We start from the raw sequence: 26,516 nt of genomic DNA, 5'->3' as shown, positions 1-26,516 counted from the left end.
TTTCACACTTTGCTTACTTGCTTTGGTGCCTGGGTGGGGACGGGTGGGTGGAAAAGGTTCGGAGGGCTCCTTCCCTCCGTTCTCTCTCTGTGTACTGACGGAGACATTTGGCACTAGCTTTTTTTTTTTTTTTTGCTGTGCTTTCCACTGCCTCAGCTTCAACTCCTGGGCATATACATGGTATTGGGTTTTAACCTAAAGGGGAACCTGGTGCTCATCTACTGAATTGTAGCTCTGGACAGAGAGGGCTGCTTAGTGTCTCAGTCCAGGACAATGACTCCTCCCAGTGGTGATGCTGGGTACTGCACTTGTAGACGGCCAGCTTCACTGCAGAGGGAGTTGGTGGGCCGTGTAGAACAAATGCCAGTGTTCTCTGCACACAGTGTGATTTCCCCCCGTCATTGTGACTTATAACCCTTAGCCCTTAGGGGTTCTGGTCCCCATGGTGGAGAAGCCCCAGGTCATCTTTAGCATAGACACTGGACCTCCTCATCTGACTCACACCTGGTTGGACCGAGGGAACCCTCTGGGTTACTCTAGGCCCACTCTTGGCTGTCCCTGGGAGGGTGGGTGGCCTGGGTCACCTGGGTTCCTTCTTTAGTCCTGCTGTTGCCACATCGCTCACCTTCACTTTTGTATGACGATTCCTGCCTTGTTTCCAGGGTCCTCGCTCTCCCACCACAGAGCCACTCTCAGGGTTGTGGCCAGGGTGAGATTACCCAAAAATACAATGGCTGATTTGACCAGCATTTTGAGCATTTCTTATGTACACCTAAGTGTCCCATTTAGAAAAGGAGGTGCCAGCAGTGGCTGGTGACTTGGCTTTGTGACGTCTGGCACATCCTCAGCGGGGCAGGTCAACCCTCCGTGAACCCGGGGAGGCCAGGTCCACCGATGGCCGCCTCCTCCAGGACCTTGCAGGCTCTCTGTGTCTCCAGCGTAACCCACCGCACCCCCTTGTCTTCGATCTTCTATTTTTCTTTCGGCCAGGATGAAGCGGGCACAGTTTGGACCCCATGACTGGCTGTCCTTGCCGGTGCCGCCGGGACCCAGCTGGTTTTTAGTGGATGCCCTGGAGCCTGAGACGGCCTACCAGTTCAGTGTCCTGGCCCAGAACAAGCTGGGAACGAGCGCCTTCAGTGAGGTGGTCACTGTGAACACTTTAGGTGAGGACCGGTGCCCAGATGTCTTGAGGGTGTTTCCCAGAGGCTCGGGGGTAGATAAAGATGGCGATAGCCCTGATGGTCCTGGAAGCTCACATTTACATGCCTGCTGCATGCGAGGCATCTTGCTGTGAGCCCCCTGCAGGCCTGTCATTTGATCTCCCAATACAGATTTGTCAGACCGTTCTCAGGGATTTTTCTGGATCAGAGTGCCTCGTCCCATGTTGGAACATTTTTGGTTAGGTTCCTATTGAGTCCTTAAGATGGACAGATGAGGCTTTGAGCTTCATGCTTCCTGGTCAGGCCACATGTTTGCATCTTCCTGTGGCTTCAGGGGTGAGGGGTGGTGGTGTTGGGAATCCTCATTCCTCCTGTACTTCTGCTGGTATTTCCCTCTGGCCCCTGGCCTCATTCGGTGGCAAGCCTGAGGCCCACTCTTCCTTTCTGGACCCTGCAGCTCACTCTGTCCCACCTGGGGCTAGACAAGGCAGCTGGGAACATGGGGCACCACTCCAGCTTGCTTTCTTGCCACCAAGGGGGGCAACAGCGATAGATAAGAGTGTGTACCCTGCTTGGAAGCACCCCTTGCTGGCCCTTGATTTTCCATCTGAGCCAAGAAGGGAGTTGAAAGAGTAAACAGTGTATGCAGGAGGCTGTTCCTACTTCCGGGGAAGAGAATGAAAGATACCTTTTGCAGTATTTTTGTAAAGATATTACCACATTAAAAAGATAATTACATTTAATTCTTTTTCCCTGTAATTCCCTTTTCTCCCCCTCCTTTTAAAGAGCTCGTTTCTTTCGTAGGAGATTTTAGAAGTACTCTGAGAACAGGAGCACGCAGCTCTGGGCCCCGTGCCGTGCCTCCTTCCTTTGGGTCAGGAGGGTCCTTTCTGTGACCCTTAGGCCCCTGAAGTGATGCATGCATCGGCATGTGGCATGCGACCATCGCCTTAGGGCCACGGTGCCCCGGGGACACGTGCTGAGCCAGGAGACAGTGTGGGCGGACAAGTCTGCCGCGACCTTAGCGCTCCTGCGGTCTCCCTTCTCTCTCTCCCACTGCTGCAGCATTCCCCGTCACAACTCCAGAACCCCTGGTGCTGGTTACCCCACCGCGGTGCCTCACAGCCAATCGGACCCAGCAGGGTGTGCTCCTGTCCTGGCTCCCACCTGCCAACCACAGCTTTCCCATTGACCGCTACGTCATGGAGTTCCGCGTCGGAGAACGCTGGGAGATGTTGGATGATGCCATCCCAGGCACTGAAGGAGAATTCTTTGCCAAGGATCTGTCACAGGTGAGGTTCTAGCTGTCCCTTGCTTCTTCTTCCCAAATTCTGGAAGTGACCGGACTCTTTCTAGAGTCCCTGGAAGCACAGAATGAATGGAATGACCGGACTTGGATGTGTGAGGTCTGGCCATGTACTGGTACATCACACCGCTGTTTGTGCGTTCTCCTAGATCTGCTACCAAAGGTTTGGCATCCTCAGCTCACACGCGTGAGGATCCACAGGTTCAGAGCCAGCTCTGCGGCAGAGCGGGGTTGTAGTGCCTTGAGGGGCTTCTCCAGGCACTGGCACAGCTAGGGCAAAGGAAGCAGGGAGGCACGGCAGGGGGGTAACCAGCCACTGACCTCAGCTCCTTGCTAGGAGCCTAACTGTGATGGATAAAGGAGTTCCCAGAGGGATTGTCTTTTAGCTTCACCCTTGAACAATTAGAGCCCTAGAGAATACCTTATTTTTTTTTCCAGCTGACTCCCTCTAAACTTTGATGTCTCTGTAGCTGGAGAGAGGAAGCAGTGTATTTCATGGATATAGATAGTCTTACGTATATTTCTTTTTTACCTATATTTCTGTCTTTCTTCCCTGGATACTCATTTAGTGCTGGAATTGGCTCGTGGTGGCTCCTGAGAGCCCCTGTGTGCACAGTGACCTCACAGATATCAGCTATGGTCAGAGTATTTACAACATGGCAATTGGCAAATGCTAAAACTCAGGACTTTTTTTTTTTTTAACTTGAGGGCTGGTCATTAAAACATTTCCAGTACCCACTGCTTTGGGTGCCATGTCCTGTGACACATTACTGCAGAATCAGTGGTGGTGGCGTCAGTGACGGGTTCGTGGCCGTCTCTGGTCCCTGGCTAACAGGGTTTTGTCCCTGGGGCTGTAGGACACCTGGTACGAGTTCCGGGTTTTGGCCGTCATGCAGGATCTGATCAGCGAGCCCAGCAATATCGCCGGCGTCTCCAGCACAGGTACTTGGGGGGTGGGGGTTCTTTTACAGCCGTAGGTATATATGCCCCAGAGCTGACTGGGAGTCCCTTCTGAAGTAGCTAATGTGGGAAGAGAGCTTGAATTAGAAGCAGTGGAGAGCTCTAGTTGAAATTGTGTGAGTTGTAGCCTTTTTTAACCCTGTCAAATCCATGTGTCTGCTTCTATGATGATGAGATTTCTCCAACTCAAGAGCTATGTTAGTGACAATTTCTATAAGATATCCACAGCAGGAAAGTCAGCTAATCTTCTCATTATCATAGTCAAGAAGAACTTGGTTTAAGCTATTTTTCTATAAAATCTGTTTCCTCCAGTGTGGGTCTCTGTAATGGGGTGGGGTGATGGATCCGTCAGACCACAGAGACAACAGGTCAACACGTATCCATTGAGTGCCTGCTGTAAGGCTGCCTTATAATGATGGCTGTTTTATTTGGAACATGACCATTTGCTGCTGTTTCCCTTCACTCCTTCCTTTCCCTAGATTTTTTTTCAGGTTCAATAAAGCCAACTCCTTAGCATTTTCTCAGTTTCTCTTTCCTCTTCTTGGCCCTGATCCCATTTCTATACATCTTCCTTCTGATGCAGTTTCTGAAATATAGCAGGGTCCCTCTGTCTCCCCGTGGAGTGGCTCCCTCGGTGTGGGAAGAGGCACCTGCTTAGTGACAAAGCAAAGGCACCATTTCCATGGACACTGGGCCCCTGGGACCAGTTGGCAAGGAGCTTGGCCGAGCGTGGGGTGGGCAGATTGGGGAGAGGGCAGGGTAGGACAGAAATGGCATAAGAACATTTGGAGGGGAGTGGAGTGTGACTTCTGTACACCATGGGGCTTTAAAAAAAATAGAAATATATATACAAAGGTACCTCGTTCAGGCAGTAGAACCCAGTATACTTCTGTCTTGGCTTCCCTCCAGGTAAGCGACTCGGAGCAATGGAGGAGCGGGGAGTAGAGCTTGCAGCCAAGGCCAGCACAGGGGACTTGTGGGTTTTGCGGGCTCATCTCAGTGCACCGTTCTTTATTCAGTAGCTTTGTGTTTGTCTCTCAAAAGGAAACATACACAGTTGGACAATTTCTCATGGCTGAATGAGGATACAGTGACCTCAGCATCCCCTGTATTTAAAGCCCCTGTTTCCAAAGAGGGTAGCATTTATTTTTCTACTCAACCAGTCGGCCCAATTTGGACATTTTCTCCCCATTGTTATTATTGACACAGCAGTGGATTTTGGCCGGATATATCAGAATATGTAGATTTCCCCTCTGATGATCTGAGAAATGGCACTTGCTAATACCACCGTAGTGCAATGACTGAGGCACAGTCTTGGCTCTGTCCCTAACTAGCTTGGCAGGTTTGGGCACAAAGGGAGCTTCAGTTCTTTACCTGCAAACGGAGGAAGCTGGACCCCTTACCCATGTCCCTGACGGCCCCAGCATTCTGTGCCTGAGATGACCAGGATATGCGAATTGTTCCTGTAGAAGTTGCTTGCCTGTGGTGTAAGGAGTTAAAAATGGATGGAATTGGCCTGACCTGTGGTGGCACAGTGGATAAAGCGTTGACCTGGAAATGCTGAGGTCGCCGGTTCGAAACCTTGGGCTTGCCTGGTCAAGGCACATATGGGAGTTGATGCTTCCAGCTCCTCCCCCTTCTCTCTCTCCCTCTCTAAAAATGAATAAATGAAATAAAAAAAAAATGGATGGAATTGAATTGTGTAGTAACAACCCGTTTCCCGGCCGGCTGTAGCATTTTACCCTCAAAGAACCTGCATATCCAGGCCCTCGTTTGGTAGCGACAGCATGGTTGGTGGAAGCCAGAAAGCACCCAACTGGAAGTCAGAGTAACTGTGTATAGTTTTGGGAATAAAGTTGTGCAAACTCAGCCATGCACGGATTTTTCAACTGGAGAACGAGAACAATATCCATGCACTGTCTACCTCATGGGGGTAACGTGAGAATAGTAGATAGTATGCATAAAAATGCTTTGCAAAAAATAATTATATTGAAATGGTTATAGGATATTGAAATCGTTATCGCCATAGGGGTAAGACAGAGATGCTATTACCGCTTTCCTAGCTATGTGGTGACCACTTGCCTAGTGTCATCTAGCCCTTCTTCTCCCTCCTCCCTCCTCCTGTTCCATACAGACCTCTTCAGGGCAGGAGTTGAGCTTGGAGCCTCAGTGTTAAATTGTCTGTGCTACAGAAGGCAGGGGAAATGTCTGGGGCTGGGTGTCAGCAGGGTGGGGGCCTTGGGGACAGAAAGGGGCTCATGAATACTTCCTGCCCCTGTCCCCCCGCAGACATCTTCCCACAGCCGGACCTGACCGACGACGGGTTGGCTCGGCCTGTGTTGGCTGGAATCGTAGCCACCATCTGCTTCTTGGCAGCTGCCATCCTCTTCAGCACCCTGGCGGCCTGCTTTGTCAACAAGCAGCGCAAGCGGAAGCTCAAGCGCAAAAAAGGTGGGTGTTGTCCCCCCCCCCTCTCCCTGGCCCAGCTTCCAAAGCGCCCCGTTGGGATAGATGGCCTGTTTTTAGCATGGGGCCCCTTGAAAAGAGGGATCCTGGGATATTGTGGGCAGAGCTGCCAGTGGGACTTGATCTAAAAGAGGGGTAAAGGAAGCAAGCATGGTGGGGAGAGTCAGATGGACCAGACCGAGGGTGAAGGCAGGGCCCAATGGTGGGACAGGACGCACAACTAGAGCCAGAGATGCCCTGTGTCGAAAGGAACTGCCTCCCTCTTTTTTTTTTTTTTTTTTTTTTGTATTTTTCTGAAGCTGGAAACGGGGAGAGACAGTCAGACAGACTCCCGCATGCGCCCGACCAGGATCCACCCGGCACGCCCACCAGGGGCGACACTCTGCCCACCAGGGGTGACACTCTGCCCACCAGGGGGCGATGCTCTGCCGCGACCAGAGCCACTCTAGCGCTTGGGGCAGAGGCCAAGGAGCCATCCCCAGCGCCCGGGCCATCTTTGCTCCAATGGAGCCTTGGCTGCGGGAGAGGAAGAGAGAGACAGAGAGGAAGGGGGGGGGGTGGAGAAGCAAATGGGCGCTTCTCCTATGTGCCCTGGCCGGGAATCGAACCCGGGTCCCCCGCATGCCAGGCCGACGCTCTACCACTGAGCCAACCGGCCAGGGCCAGAACTGCTTCCCTCTTGGGCTCTGCTTTGCACCCTATTACAGCCGGGGTGCGTTTTTCTGTCTCGGGCCTCAGCAGACGCTCTCTCCCCTCTGTCCTGTCTAGATCCCCCGCTCTCCATCACTCACTGCAGGAAGAGCCTGGAGTCTCCGTAAGTGCCCCTGAGCCCTGCAGAACCGAGCATGGCTGTCTGTGGTGTGGGGGTGGAAGGCGGGGTGCAGACCCTGCGTGTTCTGCCTTGCTCCGCCCCATCACCGCGATTCTAAGCAGTTCACCCTTAGCTGATCTGAATGGCAATTTTAAGTTGTCCACAGAAGGAGCTGTGGTATGGACCAGTGGTTTTCAACCTTTTTTACACTAGGGGACTGGGATAATAGGAGAATTATTTCAGAGACTGCTCAGGCAGAAATCACCCTGAGCATAAGCAAATTCGACCAAGATCATTGGGTCTATAACCTTCATACAACATCAGGGTGGCCAACTCTTTTACAGACTGGCATGACATTTCTGGTGGACCCCAGTCTGGCCGTTGAAAAACACTGGACAATCCCAGTTCATGGACAAGCCATTTCTCTTTAGCTTCGGAATGTGCTTCTCTGATTTTGGGTGGTCACCCTAACAGGTTTCCCTTCTTAATATGTTTTACGTAAAGTTAACATTAAAATTAGTTTTTGTGAGCAACCTGGATGTGAAGTTGCAGGTGTGACTAGACAGAGCAGGGCAGACGAGGGGTGGGGCGGAGTAAAAGCAGAAATGTGGGTGTTCACTCAGAAAACACATCTCGATATTTGAGCGTTGGCCCAAGAGCTTCATGCCAAACTCTGCAGTCCATCTGGAGTCCTCTTTCTTCATCCCGTCTTCCGAGGGGTTTGTTAAGACAGTGAAAATAAGCAGTGGACCAGTGTGCCCCCACCTCATCCCTCCTGCTGTTTCTCCTGTTCTCACAGCCTGTCCTCCGGCAAGGTGAGCCCAGAGAGCATCCGGACACTCCGCGCCCCGTCAGAATCCTCTGACGACCAGGGCCAGCCAGCAGCCAAAAGAATGCTGAGTCCCACCCGGGAGAAGGAGCTGTCCTTGTATAAGAAGACCAAGAGGGCCATCAGCAGCAAGAAGTACAGTGTGGCCAAGGCCGAGGCCGAGGCGGAGGCCACAACACCCATTGAGCTGATCAGCCGAGGCCCCGACGGCCGCTTTGTGATGGGCCCCTCCGAGGTGGAGCCCTCGGTGAAGGGCAGACGCATCGAGGGCTTTCCCTTTGCGGAGGAGACGGACATGTACCCCGAGTTCCGCCAGTCTGACGAGGAGAATGAAGACCCGCTTGTGCCCACGTCTGTGGCTGCCCTGAAGTCCCAGCTGACCCCTCTGTCATCCAGCCAGGAGTCCTACCTGCCACCACCAGCATACAGCCCTCGGTTCCAGCCCCGCGGGTTGGAGGGCCCCAGCGGCCTGGAAGGTCGGCTCCAGGCCACGGGCCAAGCCAGGCCCCCTGCGCCCCGGCCCTTCCACCACGGCCAGTATTATGGGTACCTCAGCAGCAGCAGCCCCGGGGAAGTGGAGCCGCCACCTTTCTACATGCCAGAAGTGGGCAGCCCCTTGAGCTCCGTCATGTCCTCCCCACCCCTGCATACCGAGGGGCCTTTCGGCCACCCCACCATCCCGGAGGAGAACGGAGAGAATGCTTCCAACAGCACGCTGCCCTTGACTCAGACTCCCACTGGCGGGCGCTCCCCTGAGCCCTGGGGCCGGCCAGAATTCCCCTTTGGGGGTCTGGAAACTCCAGCCATGATGTTCCCCCACCAGCTGCACCCCTGTGATGTAGCCGAGAGTCTGCAGCCCAAGGCCTGCCTCCCCCGAGGACTGCCCCCCACCTCCCTCCAGGTGCCCTCTGCCTACCCGGGCATCCTGTCACTGGAGGCGCCAAAGGGTTGGGCAGGCAAGTCACCGGGCAGAGGCCCTGTCCCAGTGCCCACCGCCACCAAGTGGCAGGACAGACCTGTGCAACCTCTGGTGAGCCAAGGGCAGCTAAGACATACCAGCCAAGGTATGGGCATACCCGTGTTGCCTTACCCTGAGCCGGCCGAGCCGGGGGGACACGGTGGCCCCAGCACATTTGGCCTGGACACCCGGTGGTACGAGCCCCAGCCCCGGCCCCGGCCCAGCCCCCGGCAGGCCAGGCGCGCCGAGCCCAGTTTACATCAAGTGGTGCTACAGCCCTCCCGGCTCTCACCTCTGACCCAAAGCCCCCTCAGCTCCCGTACTGGTTCCCCTGAGCTCGCTGCCCGGGCCCGGCCCCGTCCTGGCCTCCTGCAGCAGGCCGAGATGTCAGAGATCACCCTCCAGCCACCGGCCGCCGTCAGCTTCTCTTGCAAGTCCACGCCATCCACAGGCTCCCCATCCCAGAGCAGCCGCAGTGGGAGCCCCAGCTACCGGCCCACCGTGGGCTTCACCACTCTGGCCACGGGCTATCCCTCCCCTCCACCAGGCCCCGCAGGGCCTGCGGACAACTTGGATGTGTTTGGACAGACGCCTTCCCCTCGAAGGATGGGGGAGGAGCTGCTCCGACCAGAGCCCCCCCCACCTCAGTTACCTACTTCAGGGTGAGTGTGAGCCGGTTTCTCCTGCCCACCTTCACCTAGTCATCTTCCTGCCCCCATCCCTTGCCCTGCCCTCCACCCTTCCATCAACCAGATTGACAGGGCTTGTCCGGACACACTGCAGCATCCCTTCAGGAAAGGAGTTCTGGTTTTGGCATCAGCAGGGTGTGGTCATTGGGGTGGGGATGGGGCTTACCTGCCCAGGTACCCTGCCAGGAGCGTGAGGGATCTTCTCCAGTCGGCCCAAAGCTCTCAGGAGGCCCCCAGGGTGCCAGGGAGTGGGCGCGGATGGGTAAGGGGAGGGGCGTGGCCTGTCCCAGTGAGTGGTTTCCCAGTTCCTCTCGGAGTGGAGAGCTCACCACATCCCTGTGATCCTGGCTTGGGGGTGGTTCCAGGGTTTGCCCAGAGGCCTCGTATCCAGTCTCCTTTTCTTCCCCAGCCCCTCTTCCTTGCTTAGCAGGACCCTGAAGCCTGACTTCCCTGGACCACCAGGCCAGGGGCTTGCTCCTCTTCCCCAACCCTGCCCTTAACAGCCTAGCGAGCGCGGGTCCCCTCCCACAGCCTCTCCGGGGGCACATCCTGGAGGCTGGGAGCCACATCTCAGGCTGTGACTCATGTGCCTGGAACCACATACCCCACCCCAACCTGTGTGCCTCGCAGGGAGCTGCAGACAGACAGACAGACAGACAAGCTCCTGCGGTCAGCCTGCCCGAGAGAGCACACTCTAAACAGTAGCAGCTGGTATTCCAGGTACCAGTCAGCCTGGACGCCTGTCTGTGCCTCTTTTTTCTCTTGTCTCTCTTCTCCTGCCCTCCTCTTCTCTCCTCCTCTCTTTCCTTCCTCCTCAAGTCTGTCTTTCTGTCTGCCTTTCCTCCTCCATCTTCTTTGGGATGGGCCAACTTGCTCAGAAGAGCCTGCGATGTCTGGGTCGTGCCCCCCCAGGCCTTCCTGTCCACCCCCCCACCCCCTTTCTGGTTCAGTCCTTTGGTCTCTCTTCTTGATGTGGCCGCCTGTGCAGGGAAGCCGCGGGTTCCAGAGGAGGCTGGCCCGGTGGTAGGCAGGATGGGCAGCGGTTAAGGAGGAGGGAGCCCGGCGCCCTTCCCCTGCCCCATCACTCCCACCTTGCCTGGTACCTGGAAGTGCAAGCCTCACTTCCCACTCCCACCCTGCTCCTGGTGGGGGGGCGGAGGGAGCGGGCCTCGGGAGGAGGAGGAGAGCCGGAGCTAGCACGCCGGGGGCGTGGCGGACGTGCTGTGTCTGCGCAGGAGATGCTGTGGGCGCAGCCCTGTCGTCTGCTTTGCAGTGCTCTCATTTGCTTTGTCCCATCGTTGCGTCTGGTTCTCTGTCTCTCTCCTCTCCTTCCCCTCGCCCCATTCTCTGGCTTGTCGCTTGTCGGTTCTCTGGTCCCTGTGCTCCTCCCCCTCCCTCTGGGTGTGCGTGGGTGGTCCCCCCACGGCCTGTGTTGATAACTGCTTTGTTTCTGATTGATCTCAGCTATCTGGGCAGTGTTGTCGAGACAAGCCTCTCCTCAGCTCAATAGGTAAGGGAGCTCCACGGCTGGGGCCGGGCGGGGGGTGGACAGGCGGACGGGGCTTTGGCAGGGCCATCGCTTCCTTTACAGGGGAATCCAGACCACCTCCCTTCACCCCCTCTATAGGGGGGCAGCCTCTGCTCCTTGATTCCCAAGGCTTCTGGGTTCCCCACATCATGCCGCTCCAACAGCCCCACAGGCCACGCTCGGGCACTGCCTAGCTGCAGCTTCTCGCCGCCCCCCCCCCCCCCCATGTTAAGCTCTCTCCCACAGCTTCCCCGCAGTTTTCCTTACTCAAACACCTCGCCATTCTGCTGCCAACACACTCAGAGCTTCCACAGATGCCCCTTGGGACCCTGCATGCACCCCGAGGGACCCAGAATGCCTAAGTTCTGCTTTGCATCTCCAAACCCTTGAAAAATCTATCTGGGGCCTTACTGGTACCCAGGAATGGCCTGCCCCCTCTCTGCCCTGTTTCCCAGCAACCCCTTCCTCCCCCCACCCCAAGACTCAGACTTTCCCTGGTGGTTAGTCCCTCACTGTTCTCTCAGGATCTTAATAAGAGTTGATCCTCTCAGGCAACACAGTGCAGCCTAGCTCCTTTCCTGGACCAGTGGCTCCCCTGGGGTCCTCCGGGAGCAAGGGACAGGCAATGCCACCACTGCCCGGGCGCCTTGCATTGTGCAGCCTGTCCTTGGCTGTTACAAGACTGAGAGGTGGACCTGGCCCTTAGGTTCAAAATGCTGTCAAGGTCCCGACCCCCTTGGGTCGTAGCTGTAGGGAGAGTCTTTGGAGAAGCTCCGAAGAGGAGAGGACAGGTGTCCTAGGCAGAAGGAAGTTGAGCTGGTGAGAGCCAGATGTGCCCAGGGATGTCGCACAGACTGCTTCCTCTGCCGTCCGCTGTGGTGACACCTTTCTCACCTTCTTGCGGGAAAGGGTCTCAGGAACTGGGCATTTGGAGAGGTATCAAGTCTCCTAAAAAGGCTTTTAGAGTGAGGCGGGGCTCACTCACTCCCATGGTAAACTAAGAAAATTCTTTGTGCCATGGACGTTAAAGCTGTGCTTCTGGGCATGTGTAGGTCACCAGCACTTAGACGGGAGTGGGAGGGCCTCCTTCCCGTGCTCTGGCTTCCATAAGTGAGAAGAGGCTGCCTCCCTCTGTCACCTGGAGAGGTCCAGGAGGCTGATCAGTCTCACTCAGGGCTGTAGATCTTGTGCATTCATAAGAAAGGCATCCCATAATGAGGGTGTCATACCATTTCTTTATAATCTGCAGCTATGTTAAAATGTTTAAAAAAATAAATAAATAAAGATGTCAGCAGCCAAGAGGCCGTGGGATGGTGTGAGACTGGCGGGAGGCCCACCTCTGCTAGCAGCACTGGGAGAATGAGGAAGGTCAGGAAGTCTTTGTGAGCTCACCTGCGCTAGGGGCCTCCTGTGGCCTGCTGGGTGGGTGCTCTAGAGGGACAGTGACTGCACTGTCTCCACCCCCTTGCTCTCCTTCCCTGCCACCCAGTTATGACCCCTCTGTCACCCCCCAGAGGTGTGACAGCTCCAGGACTAGCTTTCATTCCACCTCTGGAAAATGCCTGGACCCCATTCTCATTTGCTCTTTCCACTGCCCCTCACCCACATGCGGAGCCCTCTCTCCCCGTTGTGCCTATTGGCATCAGGTCCGAGAGAGCTGAGCTATCAGACTGTCACTGCTGTGGCAAACCCAGAAACCAGGGGCCACAATGAGAGCACGGCTTCCTCTGGATCTGGCCGGAGTCCCCAGCCTAGGAGAGTAAGATCCTCCCACAGCCTCAGAGTAAGCCCTCAGCGGTGCTGGGCAGCGGGAGCCAGCCCTCGCCCTGCTGCTGGCTGCGGGCAGTCCTGGGTGCCGTAGCTGCGGGCCATTGGGAGGCGGCAGGCTCCTCGTCAGCTGCTGTCTTCATGCTGTGCCTATGCATGTGTCTCCACGTGGTCTTGCTTGGAGATGTGACACGTCTACGTCCGTTGTTCTCGCTCTCTTCCTGTCAGTTTCTTTCCTGTCCCTTCCCACACCTGTAGTTGTTTCCCTGCCTCTCCTCCCCTTCTCTCTCCCCGCTTTTCTCCTCTTCCCAGCTCCCTTCTCAAAACGGGGAGTTGTAATGCGTGGACCTGTCCTTTGTGAGTGGTGGGGAGGCTGAGCGGTGTTCTCAGCTCACTGTCTGACACCAGTGGTACCCCCCCCCCCTTCTCATATCTCCCTCTGATCCCTTTCTGGTCAATACCGACTTCGGCCTCCATTGTGCAGGTGGGTCTGGGAGCCTGGGTGGGGCCGCCTCTGACTAATGAACCACAGGAAGGAGCTCTCATTTGGAACAAGCTTCTCCTGACTTCTGAGGCCAAGCACTTGGTGTGTGCACTGAGCTACTAGAAAGGTACCATCTGTGGTCAAAGTGGAGTAGCAGCTGCCATCCAGATGCCTGGCTCTCTATTTTGTATATGGGGCATAGATCTGCCTTTTTCCTGGCTGCACCTTGTGCATGTGTGGGTCTCCTCGGCTCGCCGACCGCGGAGTAGGAGCACAGTCTGCTCTTGGCCAGTTCAGAAACGGAGGAACATGCTCTTTAAATCGCTGCTTCTGCCTGTGGACTGGGGGGTTGCTGCAAATTGTGTCAGAATGATCAGCTGTTTGGGCATTAAGGGCAGGAAATGTCCTTAATGGATTTTGGATTTTGACTTTCCTGTCCTGTGGTTTGCCTGCATTTTGAATCAGGAATAAGAGTATCTTTCTTCCAGTATTCTGGGTCAGCATAGAGCTAAGCAGCTAAGGTAAGCTTAGCTAAATGGTCATGATTTGGGTTTTATATGGATTTTATGGAGAGGGAGAGAATGAGAGAGAGAGAAGAGAAGAGTGTTAAAGTAAATACCAGGCAGTTTTTTGGTAGTTTTGAGCTGCGAAGAAATACCACTGCAGCAGAGAATTGCGGTCCAGAAAGACCCCTAAGTTTTGAGGTGTTCACCTGTCAGTGATACTCTTACTTCTTGGGAGAAGGAGCCCCCCAGAGTTTGCAGAATTCCTGTGTTTGAGGAGAATTGAGGCTGATTAGAGTGAGAACTGGTATCGCAACTTCCTGCGGAGCCCAGGGCTGGATTCTGTTCCGAGAGGGTCACCTACAAGTTAGCCTTAGGGCTGCTCGCCAGCTTCATTCCAGGGACAGATGGGGGTCCTTAACCCAAGCTTCCTCCTGTCTGAGAGACCCCGGTGCCCAAACTCCCATCACCTGGAAGTCCCCCAGGTGAGCTCCGCATTGATAGGGAGGGGACACCCTTCCTAGGAGTCCAAAGGGCCTAATGTGCTGCAGGTGAAGCCTGTTGGACCACATTTTGTGTGTCTTTTCCATATACTTTGCTAAAAATAAAGCCCCATTTTGCCCTCCTCCCTTCTCCCTCCCTCCTGTCCTTCCAGATGTTTGTGTTTTCTTTTGCACTGGGACAGTGTCTTGATGATTCCAGGAGCCTTCTTCTGCCGTGTTTCTGTGTTTGAGTGCTGAGTCAGAGGTGAGAACAGGGGAACAGCAGGTGTCCTGGAAGGGCTGGAGCTTGGCTCTTTCCTGACAGAACACTGGCTTATCTGCCTCAGTAGGTGATGATTGTGTGGGGATTTTTGCCTAACGTAGCCATCCCTGATATGTCTCACGTGTGCTGTCACCACGGCTGAGGATGGCAGTGACTTGCCTCTAGATTATTCCGGCAGATTGATTTCTCAGATGACGTGTGGAGGCAGTGTCCTGTGATGGAACTTTATACCTGCTTTAGTAGGAAGACGTTGGGAAACAGGTTAGCCCGGTGTTGAGAGTCTTGGCTCTATCTATACCTAGATAATTGGACAAGCTACCTGGTCTCATTTCAGCTTCTCCATTTGAAACTCGGGGTTACTATAGTATTTACCTCTTGGGGTTGTTGTAAAGATTAAAGAAAATTAGGTAGAGAACATAGAGCATACAGTTCCTGGTGTGGTAAGTGGTATAGAGATGCTATATGATAAAAACGGTAATAGTAACAATTTGTTGATTGTAATAATACATCCCTGGAAACTATACCTGGCTTGGAGAATCCATAGAGCTTTTAGGGTCACCCTGTACCCACTTCTCTCATACCCTAGTGGGTTATGTTTTTTAAGCACTGTTTCCTGGATCCACTTGATAGTTGTATTCCTCCTCGGACCACACCTCACTCACCTGTGTGGTCCTTCTGAGGAGGTTGCCTGGGACCCGGAGACAAGACAGGTAAACTGAACAGCAGATTTATCTTTGTGATTTTCCTTCTCGGCAGCATGAAGAAACCTTAGTCAAGGATGAGAAGGGGGTGAGGACAGTCCGCCAGCATTGGAAGGTCATGTCCCCTCATGCCCTAGCCATCTTCATCCTTTGCCTGCCTTCCAAAGTCCTTCCAGCCGCCGCTGCCACTGCCGCTGCTGCTGCTGCCATATAGGATCTCTGTGGGTAGACTGGAGTTTGAGAAAGAGGAAGGAATGGGGAATTGACAGATTGGGTCTTTGGGGGTGGAAGACCTGACTTCTAATGGTGAGTTGCACGATGTCTCTGCTGGACTGTGTGTGCCTTTGTGCATGTGTAGGTTGGGGCTTCTTAGCTCCGTGCTCTCAGGGGGCTATGGAAAATCAAGAAGTTGTCTCTGACCTGAACTTGGAGGAACTTCTTGATACTTTATTTACTGAAGGGCTATGGAATGATGACATCCATCAAAGAAGATGAAGGTTGCTTCATTGCCAGTTAATGCAGGAAACCCCAGAGACCAGAGGCTTACCTACAATTCTTCTGTAAGTTTCTTCTTCCTCATTTCCACCAAGATATCCAGTGTTGGAGCAATGCAGCTGCAACCTTCCCATCCCTCTGTCATATTTTCAAATACCTCGGACTGCTTGCTCACCAGTGGGGGCTTCTTTTCCCCTCACAGGGTGTCCTACTCCTTTTAATCAGGATTTACCCCAAACCCATTGCAATGGAGATGGAAGAGGGAGATGTGGGGATTGAAGCAGATTGTCCTTCTCCATGGCTGTAGAATGTGTGCTGATACCAGCATGCGTGGAGAGGCGTGACCTGTCTCTCTCTTTCCCCTTTATTCTCCAGGCTCCAAGTTTGGCTTACTTTGAGAAGAAATGCCATTGATAACATATCTTCTAGATTTTCTTCTTTTATAACTCTTGACAAGTTCTCTCCAGTATGCACAGACAGTCACAGAAAGCCTGTCCTCTCAGCTCTCTTTGGTCTCCTCTGTCACCTGGGCTGCACAGACTTGACTTAAATTGTTGACTTTTTTCTAACCATGCATTTGATCCATCAGGCAAATGGCAATATCCACTTGACTGAGGGAGAGAGACCAATCCACATGGTTTCTTCTCCGGACAACCTCGTTTTCTCTGCTGAATCTCAAAATACTGAGATTCATGCTACAGATGTCATGGGCTTTGTAGGGCTGCCAGATTTGGACTCTAACCATTGTAATCTACTTAAACCCTTCTTTTATTCTCTTACATGATTGAAGAAATCTGAGCCCAATCTGCAGGGTCAGGGAGACAGCCCTGTGAAAATGTTGGTAGATGACAAGACTTTGTTGCTATTAGCTGCTGGGTTCTGCCTGAATCTTGTCATGGAGAGAAAGGAGGCCCATGGGGCCGGGTTTCTTGTTTGGCCCTGGCCTTCTTTTCTCTGGAAGAGGACTGTTGATTGGGGCTGGGGTTGCTCACGTCTTACTTTAATCTGCCCTTTGACTTTTCCTTTAAAGGTGTTGATTGTGATGGTTTCTAAGAACATCAGATACCGAAGCTGCTTTCTTCTCTGACCTTGCTCCTCCCTGTTGTGTCCCGGGTGATGGGGCTTCCTATTAAAGTCTCTCTCTCCCTCTCCTAGGTCTTCCGATTGGTCTACAGGTTCATTTCTATGTGAGGTAGACCTCCAGCTGATGGAGCTTTCCACTGGGTTTTCTTCCTTCCAGGAGCAATAGACAGGTGTCACGGGACCCTTGTGGACACCTGGGACTCCACAGAACTGTCCTCTGTTCTCCTATGGGCCAGCTACTTGGCTTTCTTCCAGCCCCACTTCCAAAGCTCCCTATCCCGGGAGCTGATCCGTGCCTCTCTAATTGTCCCTTTCCAGAACACATCCACCTGCACCCGGGAACGCTGCTGCACCTGAGAGGCTGGAGGCTCTGAAATACCAACGGATAAAGAAGCCCAAAAAGTCATCTAAGGGCTCTTCGAAGTCCAAGAAACGATCCGGTAAATGGCAGGAAGCTCCTTGCTCCTCTCTTTCCACTTTGCCCGCCGTTATTGTGGGATTGTTTGCTCCAGGATCTCAACCTGGGCTTTCTTCAGAATTCAGTCCACCAGCTATCTCATTCTTTGCTAATTTTCAGTGAATACATGAATATAACATTCATGTAAAAAAATAAGAAAAGAGAAGGTTAAAAATCTCTGATTATCCTTCATATTATGTTTCCTCCCACCTGAGAACCATTCCTCTTAGCGGTATGTCTGGTTTCAAGAACCTTCCTGTGCATACACTTTTAGAAAAGAAATATTGTATTATTTTAATATGTTTTTAAACAACATAAATAGTATCTTAGTTTTTTCCGTTCTGCAGTGTGCCTTGGAAATACTCTAATCTCTTTATATGTTTTCTCCCTATCATTTCAGTCTTTTTATCTGGACATGGGAATTATGGGGTTCTACTCAGTGCTTATGGGGCATGGACCTAGCACGTTTTTCTCAATGAGAGAATGAAATCTCATTTTCTAAAAAAGACACCTCTTTTGAATTACGTCTGATGTTTATCCAGCGGTAATAGGTAGCGTCTAAGATAGGGTAGAAACAATTCAGCCCTTTTTCAGATGTAGAAAATTCCTTAATATTTTTCTCACAGTCTATTTTTACTGATGGTTTTGGGAATGTGGCAGGCTGTCAGAAAAGACTGCCGACCAGTGTTTGCGGATCTTTGGTAACTAACTGCAGAGTAACTTTCTTTAGAGACTGGGTTGTGGAAAAGTCTCATACGGGGGCCCCTTGAATCTTGGGGAGAATGTGAGCACTGGTTTCTCCCTTAGCCTTTGGGTGGTGCTATTATCCTCTCAGTTTATAGATGGGGATACTGAGGCAGAGAAAAAGAAAATGAAGTTTTTGGAGCTTGGGTGGAAATTGGAGCCCAAAGTTGATTTTCAACTTATGTAAGCTCATTTCAACATTTCAACCTAAATAAGTCCTATAGCTATCTATCTATCTATCTATCTATCTATCTATCTATCTATCTATCTATCTATCTATCTATCATATATCCTATCATCTGTATTTTCTTTTTTTGCCAAAAAAGGTGCATCAGATGCCCATACTCTTTTGTTCTCTTAGAATGACCCTGTTCCTGTATATGCTAACATCTCCCAGATATGTCTTTAGCCCAGATTTCTTCCATGAGCTCAAGTCTCATATTTCCAGTTGTCCGCTGAACATGCATTTGGATGTTTTATAAGCCTTTATAATGCCCAAAATAGAGTTATTGATTCCCTTCTTCACATCTACTTCTCAGTCCTTCCCCTGTTTCATAAATAGCACTGTTGCCAGCCCAGTTGCTCAGGTACTCAACCTTGACTCTTCTCTTGCTCTTATGTTTTACATCCATTCTGTTTGGTAAGGTCTGATGGCTCAGCTTTTAAAACATATCCTGACCACTTTTTTTCTGTCTCAGCTGCTAAAACTAAATTCTGACTCACGCTCATCTCTCATCTTGACTATAACAATAGCCTCCTAACTGGTCTTCCTGCCTCCATCCCGAATCCTGTGTATGTGTATTGTACACACAGCAACTATAGAATGATGTTTAGAGAATGGAATAACATACTGTTTCCTTTGGTCATGGACAGGTGCATACACCCCCACAAACACACACATGTACACATACACACAAACACACGTTCACGCATGCTTATGACTAAAACCTTCCAGAAACTTCCCACAGAAACCCGAACAGATTTAGAATTTTTTTGTGATAGCCTGTCTGTCTCTCCTGCCTCATACTCTCTGCTCACTCTGCCTTAGCTGCGACAGCCCTCCTTCTGTCTCTGGAACGTGTCACATTTGCTCTCAACTCAGGGCTTTTGCACTTGACATTCTTTCCGTTGGGAATGCTTTGCCTTCCGATCTGTGGAAGGCTAATAATTCAAGACTCAAATGATGTGTTAGTCTTTCAGAGGTAGCGGGGTCTCAGCCATTTGCTATCTCATGACCCTATTTTATCTTTTTTTTGGTAGCACTTGCAGTATCTGAAACTTTTATTTCTGTAGTTTTTAAGTCTTTAAAGTTTGTCTTGTCCTTCTTACCTTTGCCTTAAAGTATGATCTTCAGAAAGCATGGACTTTGTCTCTGCATCCTCAGAAGGGCCATTAGGCAGAGGAGTGACCCTGGATGTCCAGGAAGGGCCAGGCCTAACTCTGTTGCATATGACTGGGATCCTCTATAAAATCCAGCATTGCTTGAAGGGAAGAGACGTGGTGAAGGATGAAAATAAATGTATTCAACCCCAAGCCCAGCACCTGGAATGATATCTGCTACTCAGGAGATACTAAAGGAGACATACTAATATTTCATTTTTCCCTCTCCTCTCCTCTCCTCTCCTCTCCTCTCCTCTCCTCTCCTCTCCTCTCCTCTCCTCTCCTCTCCTCTCCTCTCCTCTCCTCTCCCCTCCCCTCCCCTCCCCTCCCCTCCCCTCCCCTCCCCTCCCCTCCCCTCCCCTCCCCTCCCCTCCCCTCCCCTCCCCTCCCCTCCCCTCCCCTCCCCTCCCCTCCCTTTCCCGCATGCGCCCGACCAGGATCCACCTGGCAAGCCCCCTACCTGGCAAAGCTGTGCCCATCTGGGGCCTCTGCTGCATTGCTCTGCAACTGAACTACTTCAGTGCCTGAGGCGAGGCTGTGGAGCTATCCTCAACACTTGGGGTCAACATGCTTGAACCCATTCAAGCCATGGCTGAGGGAGAAGAAGAGAGAGAGAGAAAGAGAGAGAAGGAGGAGGGCGAGGGTGGAGAAGCAGATGATTGCTTCCCCTGTGTGCCCTGACTGGGAACCAAACCTGGGACTTCCACATGCCAGGCTGAAGCTTTATTGCTGAGCCAACCAGCCAGGGCCTAATATTTCTTTAATAAAAAGAAAAAAAAATGATATAAAATATGTTAAATAAATATATTTATTATTAAATGAAAACTAAAATATAAAAATTGATTGATTAGATCCACCCTGCTTTTTTTGACTCTCGTGAGAACTAGGGGAGTAGACAGGGAGTCTTGGGGCCTTCATGGTCTAGAACTTGGCTCTGGTCTCTCATAAGCTCAGGTGGCCCTTTGTTTAATATGAGAAACCCTGCGCAGGTGCCCGGGCAGGTGACCGAGGGGAGTGCAGAGTCGTGGTCTTCCTTGTCACCCACTTTCTTTTCTTCTCATCTGTTTTGTGTGTGTGTCTCACCTCCCTAGACGGTCCTGCCTCCCAGGCTCAGCAGCTTCCAAACTCTCAGGTTCTGTGGCCCGACGAAGCTGTCTGCCTCCGGAAGAAGAAGAGACATTCCCGGCCGGACCCCTTTGCCCGCCTCTCAGACCTGTACCACCGCCAGCTCCCGGAAGACCAGAAGGCCATTCTCAGCAGCGTAGATCATGATGACCCCGGCCACGCCACCCTGCTGTGACCATACGACTCTGAGTGCCCCCAGAGCGGGAGTGCTGGGCTGCGGGCGAGGGGTGCACGGGGTGGGGGCTGGGGCTCGTCTTCCTGGCAGTGGAGGCCTGGCCTGGCCGGGAGCTCTGAGGGCTGCTCAGACCTTTATTCTGCCTGTTCTCTCTCTGGGCAGAGCCAGGGGCTCCTCCAAACCCGGCCAGCTGGCCTCGCCTTCGGGACATGGGACTGGGGCGGACCTCTCGGCTGTGAGTGGAGATCAGGTGGTGACCTGGGGATGGGGAAGTATCAGCCTCACCCTACTGTTCCTCTCTTGACTAGGTTGATTTTTCTCACCTCCTCAAAGATCTTGGGAGGTGAGGGGGAAGGTGAAGTCTCTCACTGCTCCCTGCTTCCACTGCTGTTTTTTAAGTCCTGGGAGAGGGCTGGCCTTCCACCCCACCTTCCAAACTCTACATATATATAGATATAGGTGCAGATGCATAGGTATGTAGTTTGTGGGTTTCTCTATGTGTATATATATGTACATGAAGCCGAGTGCTGTTTATTTCTGTGGTCAACGGCAGAGGCAGGAAGAGGGTGGCAGTCGTGTGGCGTTGTGCTGAGGACTGGCGGACAGCTGGCTGGCGCCCTGACGTCTGTCTCGGGGGCTCTTCTTCCTGAGGCAGGACTCACGCCTTCTCAGCTGAGGTCACCACTTGACGCTCTCCCTTCTTCCATCCAGAGCAGAGACGGGGGCTTGTCGTGCTTTCCAGCTGCCGGCTTTGGGGGCTCAGCGATGCATTACCACCGAACTAAACACAAGCCTTTATTTCTTGGTTCCTGGGGGAAGCAAGGCAGGCAGGGCACAGGCCAGACTGGCACCTTCCTTCCACGGCTCAGAAGTAGAAGCTGCTCAGCAGCTGGGCGGAGAAGCAGGCCCTGCCGCACAGGCCCGAGCGCCTCCATCAGTCCCTTCGGTCCAGCCAGGGCCGGGCTCCTTGGGGGCCACGGGGGCCTCGCTTTCCGGAGCCGGGGGCGCTGAGCACCAGGCCGCCTGTGCTCTGTTTATACCCTGCCTCTGGCTTGGCCCCCTCTGGGGCACCGTTCCAAAGCTGCTGACTGGGTTCTTCCTTTCCTTTTGTGGGAGCTAATTTCCCAGATTGATTAATTGCCACTTGCGGGAAGCCCGCTGGCGGCTCCTGTCTCCACTCTCCCTGTGCTGCCTGCAGACTCTTATCTGCTCTGGGCCTTCCCCCGCCCTGGGGACCCCGCTCCAGCAGCGTGGGATCAGACGAAGCTAGGAGGCCTCAGGTGTCCGGGTTCTGGAACTGGCTGACAGGGCATGGGAATGCAAGTGGAACGGGTGGTAGGTACCAGCCTGGGGCCCTGAGCCTTTCTCGGCCAAAATCTTGTCCTAGTTCAAACCAGAGCACCCAGAAGCTTCTGGGAGGTCATCTTAAAATAACCAAAGGTGAATCTCTCTCCCAGTGAGACCGTGGTGCGGCCCAGCACAGGGCAGAAGGCCTGCGGGGGTGGGAGCACCTCCGGTTTCTTGTCCCCCTTCCTGTGCGGGAGCCTGCGCTTCCAGCTGCCAGGGGTGAAGGTGGCTGTCAGGTTCCTTGAAGTATTTCCTTCTCGGTGCTGCTGTCTTGGTGGGTGTGGGGACATCTACCTCTCCTCAGTTACCTGCTTAGACACTGGCCAAGTCAAAGCGTTGAGGCATCCGTGACTGTGGCTGGGCCCAGTGACCAGGGCCGGGCGGTGGGGGGCTGTGAGAGTGGGAGGCCGCGCTCTTCTCTGCCCTGCGGACTCCAGCATACCCTTCTCTTGCCCGGTGCGCAGGGACCAATTCCACCGACAGGGCTCTGCCACACAAGCCATGCAGCAGCCGCTGTTCATGTCTGAGTGTGGTGAGTCGTGAGAGAGGTAGGAAGGCCTATTGTTGGCGGCCTCATCTCGCTGGGGCTGGGCCTGTACCCTTGGGGGCGGGGGACCCGGGACTTCTGACTGCTGCACTTCTCTGGGCTTCCAAACCCGGGGAAGAGCCAAGGTCGGTGACTGTCTCCTTTCCTGAGGCGGCACTCCCTCCGCCGCGGAGCCCTGACCAGAGATCACTGATACCTCTCCTAGGGTGTGGGGGCCTTGCGCTGGGTCGTTGGCAGTCTCTGTCTGCTTTCACACCATGCCCTTTCTCACGCGGGGCCGGATCCACGCTGGAATGTGAATGCGAGACGTCAGGGATGCCGGTCTTCGGGATGAACGAGGTGCTTGGAATTCTAGGCCCTTTGGGTTACAAAAGGAAAAAATGAGGTGGAAGGCTTTGCTTCTTTAGGATGTCACGCAGGGCTGAGAGCCAGACTCTGGGCTGAGGTGCCTCAGACTAGGGCTGTGCTTTCCTGGGGGACCCTCCAGTGAGCTGTCACCAGTACTAACAAAGGTACTGACTCCTTCTTCCTCTGGCTGTGCCCCTTACCTCAAGCACATCAGACCAAATGATTGGAGCAGTGCTTTTTTCTGGCCACTAGGTGGCAGCTGTGCTGGGCATGCCCAGGACAGGGAAGGACACACGGTCAGCCTCTCTGAGGGCCTGGGACTCATTTCTCCTCCCAAGAGGTCTTCCTTCTTATGACAGTGTCTTTGAAGGCCAGAAGCCTTCCTACACCCCTGGAAGCTATTCCAGTACTTCCTTTAAGGACTGTGATGGAAATTGGCAGAACACAGTCCTCTCTGTCCACATGATGGAGGGCAAAGATGTCACCGGCACATGTTTAAATGCTGGGTTGTGTGTATGTGTGTGAGGGTGTGGTTCTGAATGTATGCATGGTGGGGGTATAGCCAGCTCTGCGGACCAAATGTCCTTTGTGCTCTGCCCCTGAATAATTGCAACGAGCACTAGTAAGCTTCCTAGGACTTTCATGCTCCACTGTGGGAGATCAGGTGTCTTCCAAACTTCCCCTTCTATGGTCTGGTAGCCTCGCAGGCGAAGTAACTCAGATAAAAATCTATTCCTAAGTCTCAGTCTTTTGTCTGCTTCTCCGTTCTGCATCTTAAATGGAAACTTTGGCTTTTTCAGGCTTAGGTAACTTTGTAGACCAGGAAAAGGGTAAAATGTTTCGAGAAGGTGCTTGAGCACTTAGGGGGATCTGAGACTGCAATTTTTTGAGGAAAGAAAATGAGCAATAAGGAGAAGGGGAGTCTGTGTCTTGACAACATTGAGCGGGTCTCGAGCAGGAGAGGGGCCGTGTGTGTGGATTGCTGTTTGTGGCCCCTCTCAGCTGGTGCTGGGGAGCTTTGCCACCGTATCTCCCAGCCTGTCTCCTTACTAGCTTTCCTTGAGAGATAGGGGGTTTGAGGGGCCTGTATCTTGGCGGGGGTAAGGGAGAGAGTCTCAAGCCAGGGTGGACTGAGGTGAGCAATTATTAATAATTTTAAATGTTCTGTTTTATTTGGAATCTAAAATATTTGGGATAGAACTGATTTCAGTTGTTGACCTGTGTGCCCCTTTCAATGCAGCGGAGACTGGATAGGGTTAAGATGTGGACCTTCCGACTATGTTTTTTTTTTTTCTTCTTTTTTCCCCAAGGTTGACCAAACAGTAGCTTCAGGGAAGAAACAGACTTCCCAGAGCATCAGGGCGACCTTGCCCCTCCCCAGGATTAGAATCCGGAGTGGAGTTGTGGGTGATGTTAGAAAAAAGCCTTTCAGGGGCTTGGGCTGGGTTGGGGAAGGCTTGTACATAAAGTACATTTTATGATTATGTAGAGAAACATAAAAGAAAAGCTCGTGGTTCACCTCGGATGTGCTTTGCTGGCATGTAAAGGAGCTTTGCGAGGTGTCGCAGGGGTTGCCGTGGGGCACTGGGAAGGCGTCCAGCGGTGTAGAGCGCGGCTCACTCTGAGGAGAGTGTATTCGCCCCGGAACTCCTCGCCCCGCTCTGCCTTTCTACCTTCTCCAGAGTAAAGGGAAGCAGGTGCAGCCGCTGGAGCTCAGAGCACCCCGGGACCGCACCTGCCGCTTTGGGGACGGGGTCCAGGAGGTGTGCTAATGTCCAGATGGAGAAAGAATAAGGTCACTGGTGGGGTGGGGATTTCAGGAAGGGGAGCCTGAGACCTGGAGCACAGGGAGGGGGGCAGAGTCTTTGCCAGGTGCCTGTGAGGCTGGAAGGGGAATAGAGAGTTTGGTCAGTCCTGGAGTAGGAAGTGGGGGTTCCGGGGTTAGACAGTAAGACCAAAGCCAGGGGACACTGAGGCTTACTTTTCTCTCCGGGGCACACGATAACTTAGCTGCTGCCAAGGGTGCAGCATACAGGTCGGAGGTCATCCTAAGAAGAAGAGGAGTGATTACCCTGGGGCGAGGGCAGGTTGGGAAGGGGTGGCAGGGACAATCACCTTGGGGACAGTTGTGGGAGAGTGACACTGTTCTTGCCAAAAGGCTGTGGGGTTGGGGTCTTATAGGCCCACCCTGGATCTTGGAAGAGGTCTGGCTTCTCAGCTTCTTTTAGAATTAGCCTATAACACATAAGTGCCCAAAACAAACAAGGACATATTTTTTGTGATGTCTTTCAACTTTACCTATTTGTTGTTGGGGGCTCCTCCGGCCCCCCAAGTAGGACACGTGTCTTGAGACCCCCCCCAGACTTTCACCGGCTGTGGCAGTGGAGAAGGAAGGCTCATTCTCTGGTGTCATGTTTTGGTTCTCACAGGCAGATGTGGCAGGTGGCCGTTTCCTCCTCTCCTGTGATCTAAAACTGTTCCCGAGAAACCACTGCTGGTGATGAAGAGGAGGGATTGTTGCTTGGCTTTGGCGTTCACTCCCCTTTCTTCCTGAGGTATAGAGATGCCTTCCGGCCATGAAGGGACACCTCGGCTTTATACCTGCTGGTTTTTTCTCAGCTTCTCTTCCTTGGATAGGTTAAGGCTGCCAGTCTGGTTGACATAGGAGGGGAAAGAGATTGACTGTCAGATCTGACCAGACATGCCTCTGTTCTCTTTGATGTCTCCAACTCTGCCTCCTTTCTGATCAAGAGGCAGAATTAGCAAACTTTTCTTTAGAAGATTCCAATAAACCAAGAATCAAAGCCCAGTACTCCTGGCAACTTGTTGTTTGGTTAGGGGTACCCATTACCACCCCTTCCTCTGATGGTTAGTGAGGCCACACCAGTCCATTGTGTTACTTCTGGGCCCCCATCTATACTTTCAAGTAAGTCTTTCATGAGCAAATAAGTGATCTCTACCAGATGTTTTGTGTGTTAGGTTACTGAGAGGGTAGAAGTGTTTTCATGACCTTATTTTAAGCTCATAGAATAATTTCCAATAGATGAGTTTGATCCAAAGACGGCCCTATACCCCAAGGGTTTCTGTGTAGGATAAGGAACAATGAAGACATCATGCAAATATCATTAATGGCTGGCCATCGCTGGGAGAAGGAAGAGTCAGAGAACCTTGACGGCTAAATGCTCTGCTAGAGCAGCAACCAGCAGTTGAAGTCATGTGGGTTTTCTCTTCTGTGGTGGGTCTGTAGTGGGAATAAGGGTTTTTGAAGGGAACCACTGACATAACTGTCAGCTTTGTGCCCCTGGCTGGGACAGCTAGATTGGGGGATTTGAGCAGTACAAATTCTCGGTTCTTGTCCTTGGTCCTTTGGCTCTCCGCCTTTCCTATCCCTGCCTAGCTGGTGGCATGCAAGGCTGTCCAGTTCTTGAAGAAATGTGTCCCACCTCTCCCTGGCACTGGGTTTCCCAGATTTATTTTAGGAACTAGGGCGAGCTCTTCCCTTTCACTCATGTACACACCAGTTAGGTTCCCTTTCCTTCCTCACCCCACTTCTTTGTGGCTCTCGGGATCTTGAACTTGTGCATGGTTTACGATGGGGAGATGGCTGGGTGGGGAAGGGAATCTGGGAGGGGAGAAAGGTTGGGCTGGGGAGGGGAGATTTGCATTTTCAGCCTTAGGAATATCACAAGCATGCTTTAGGACCATGTGTGGGGTTTTCACATATGTACGTGGAAGGGGCAAATGCCAGCTCTCCTAAGTTGGCCATGAAGGATTAGGACCCTTTAGCTTCTTTTAGGTTAGGGTGTCCTGGAGAAGTAGACCTCCTCATGGTCATGTTGCAGTCCTTGGAAGGAAAGTTGTCAATCACTCTACTGACGAATATTT

General features: G+C 52.7%; 1 protein-coding gene across 1 annotated transcript in view; it reads left to right on the top strand.

The window, feature by feature from the left end:
- Positions 1-26,223, top strand: part of IGSF9B (immunoglobulin superfamily member 9B) — a 53,362-nt gene extending 27,139 nt beyond the window's left edge. Inside the window, exons 13-20 of the mRNA XM_066365268.1 lie at positions 991-1,166; positions 2,229-2,455; positions 3,327-3,411; positions 5,719-5,880; positions 6,664-6,709; positions 7,506-9,155; positions 16,827-16,948; positions 20,181-26,223. Of these exons, the coding sequence (XP_066221365.1) occupies positions 991-1,166; positions 2,229-2,455; positions 3,327-3,411; positions 5,719-5,880; positions 6,664-6,709; positions 7,506-9,155; positions 16,827-16,948; positions 20,181-20,389 (2,677 nt within the window). The 3' untranslated portion in view covers positions 20,390-26,223. The remainder of the gene's footprint in view (positions 1-990; positions 1,167-2,228; positions 2,456-3,326; positions 3,412-5,718; positions 5,881-6,663; positions 6,710-7,505; positions 9,156-16,826; positions 16,949-20,180) is intronic.
- Positions 26,224-26,516: the final 293 nt, after the last annotated feature.

The sequence above is a fragment of the Saccopteryx leptura genome, chromosome 2, assembly GCF_036850995.1.
Source record: "Saccopteryx leptura isolate mSacLep1 chromosome 2, mSacLep1_pri_phased_curated, whole genome shotgun sequence".
NCBI lineage: Eukaryota > Metazoa > Chordata > Mammalia > Chiroptera > Emballonuridae > Saccopteryx > Saccopteryx leptura.
This window is presented reverse-complemented; position numbering and strand designations above follow the sequence as displayed.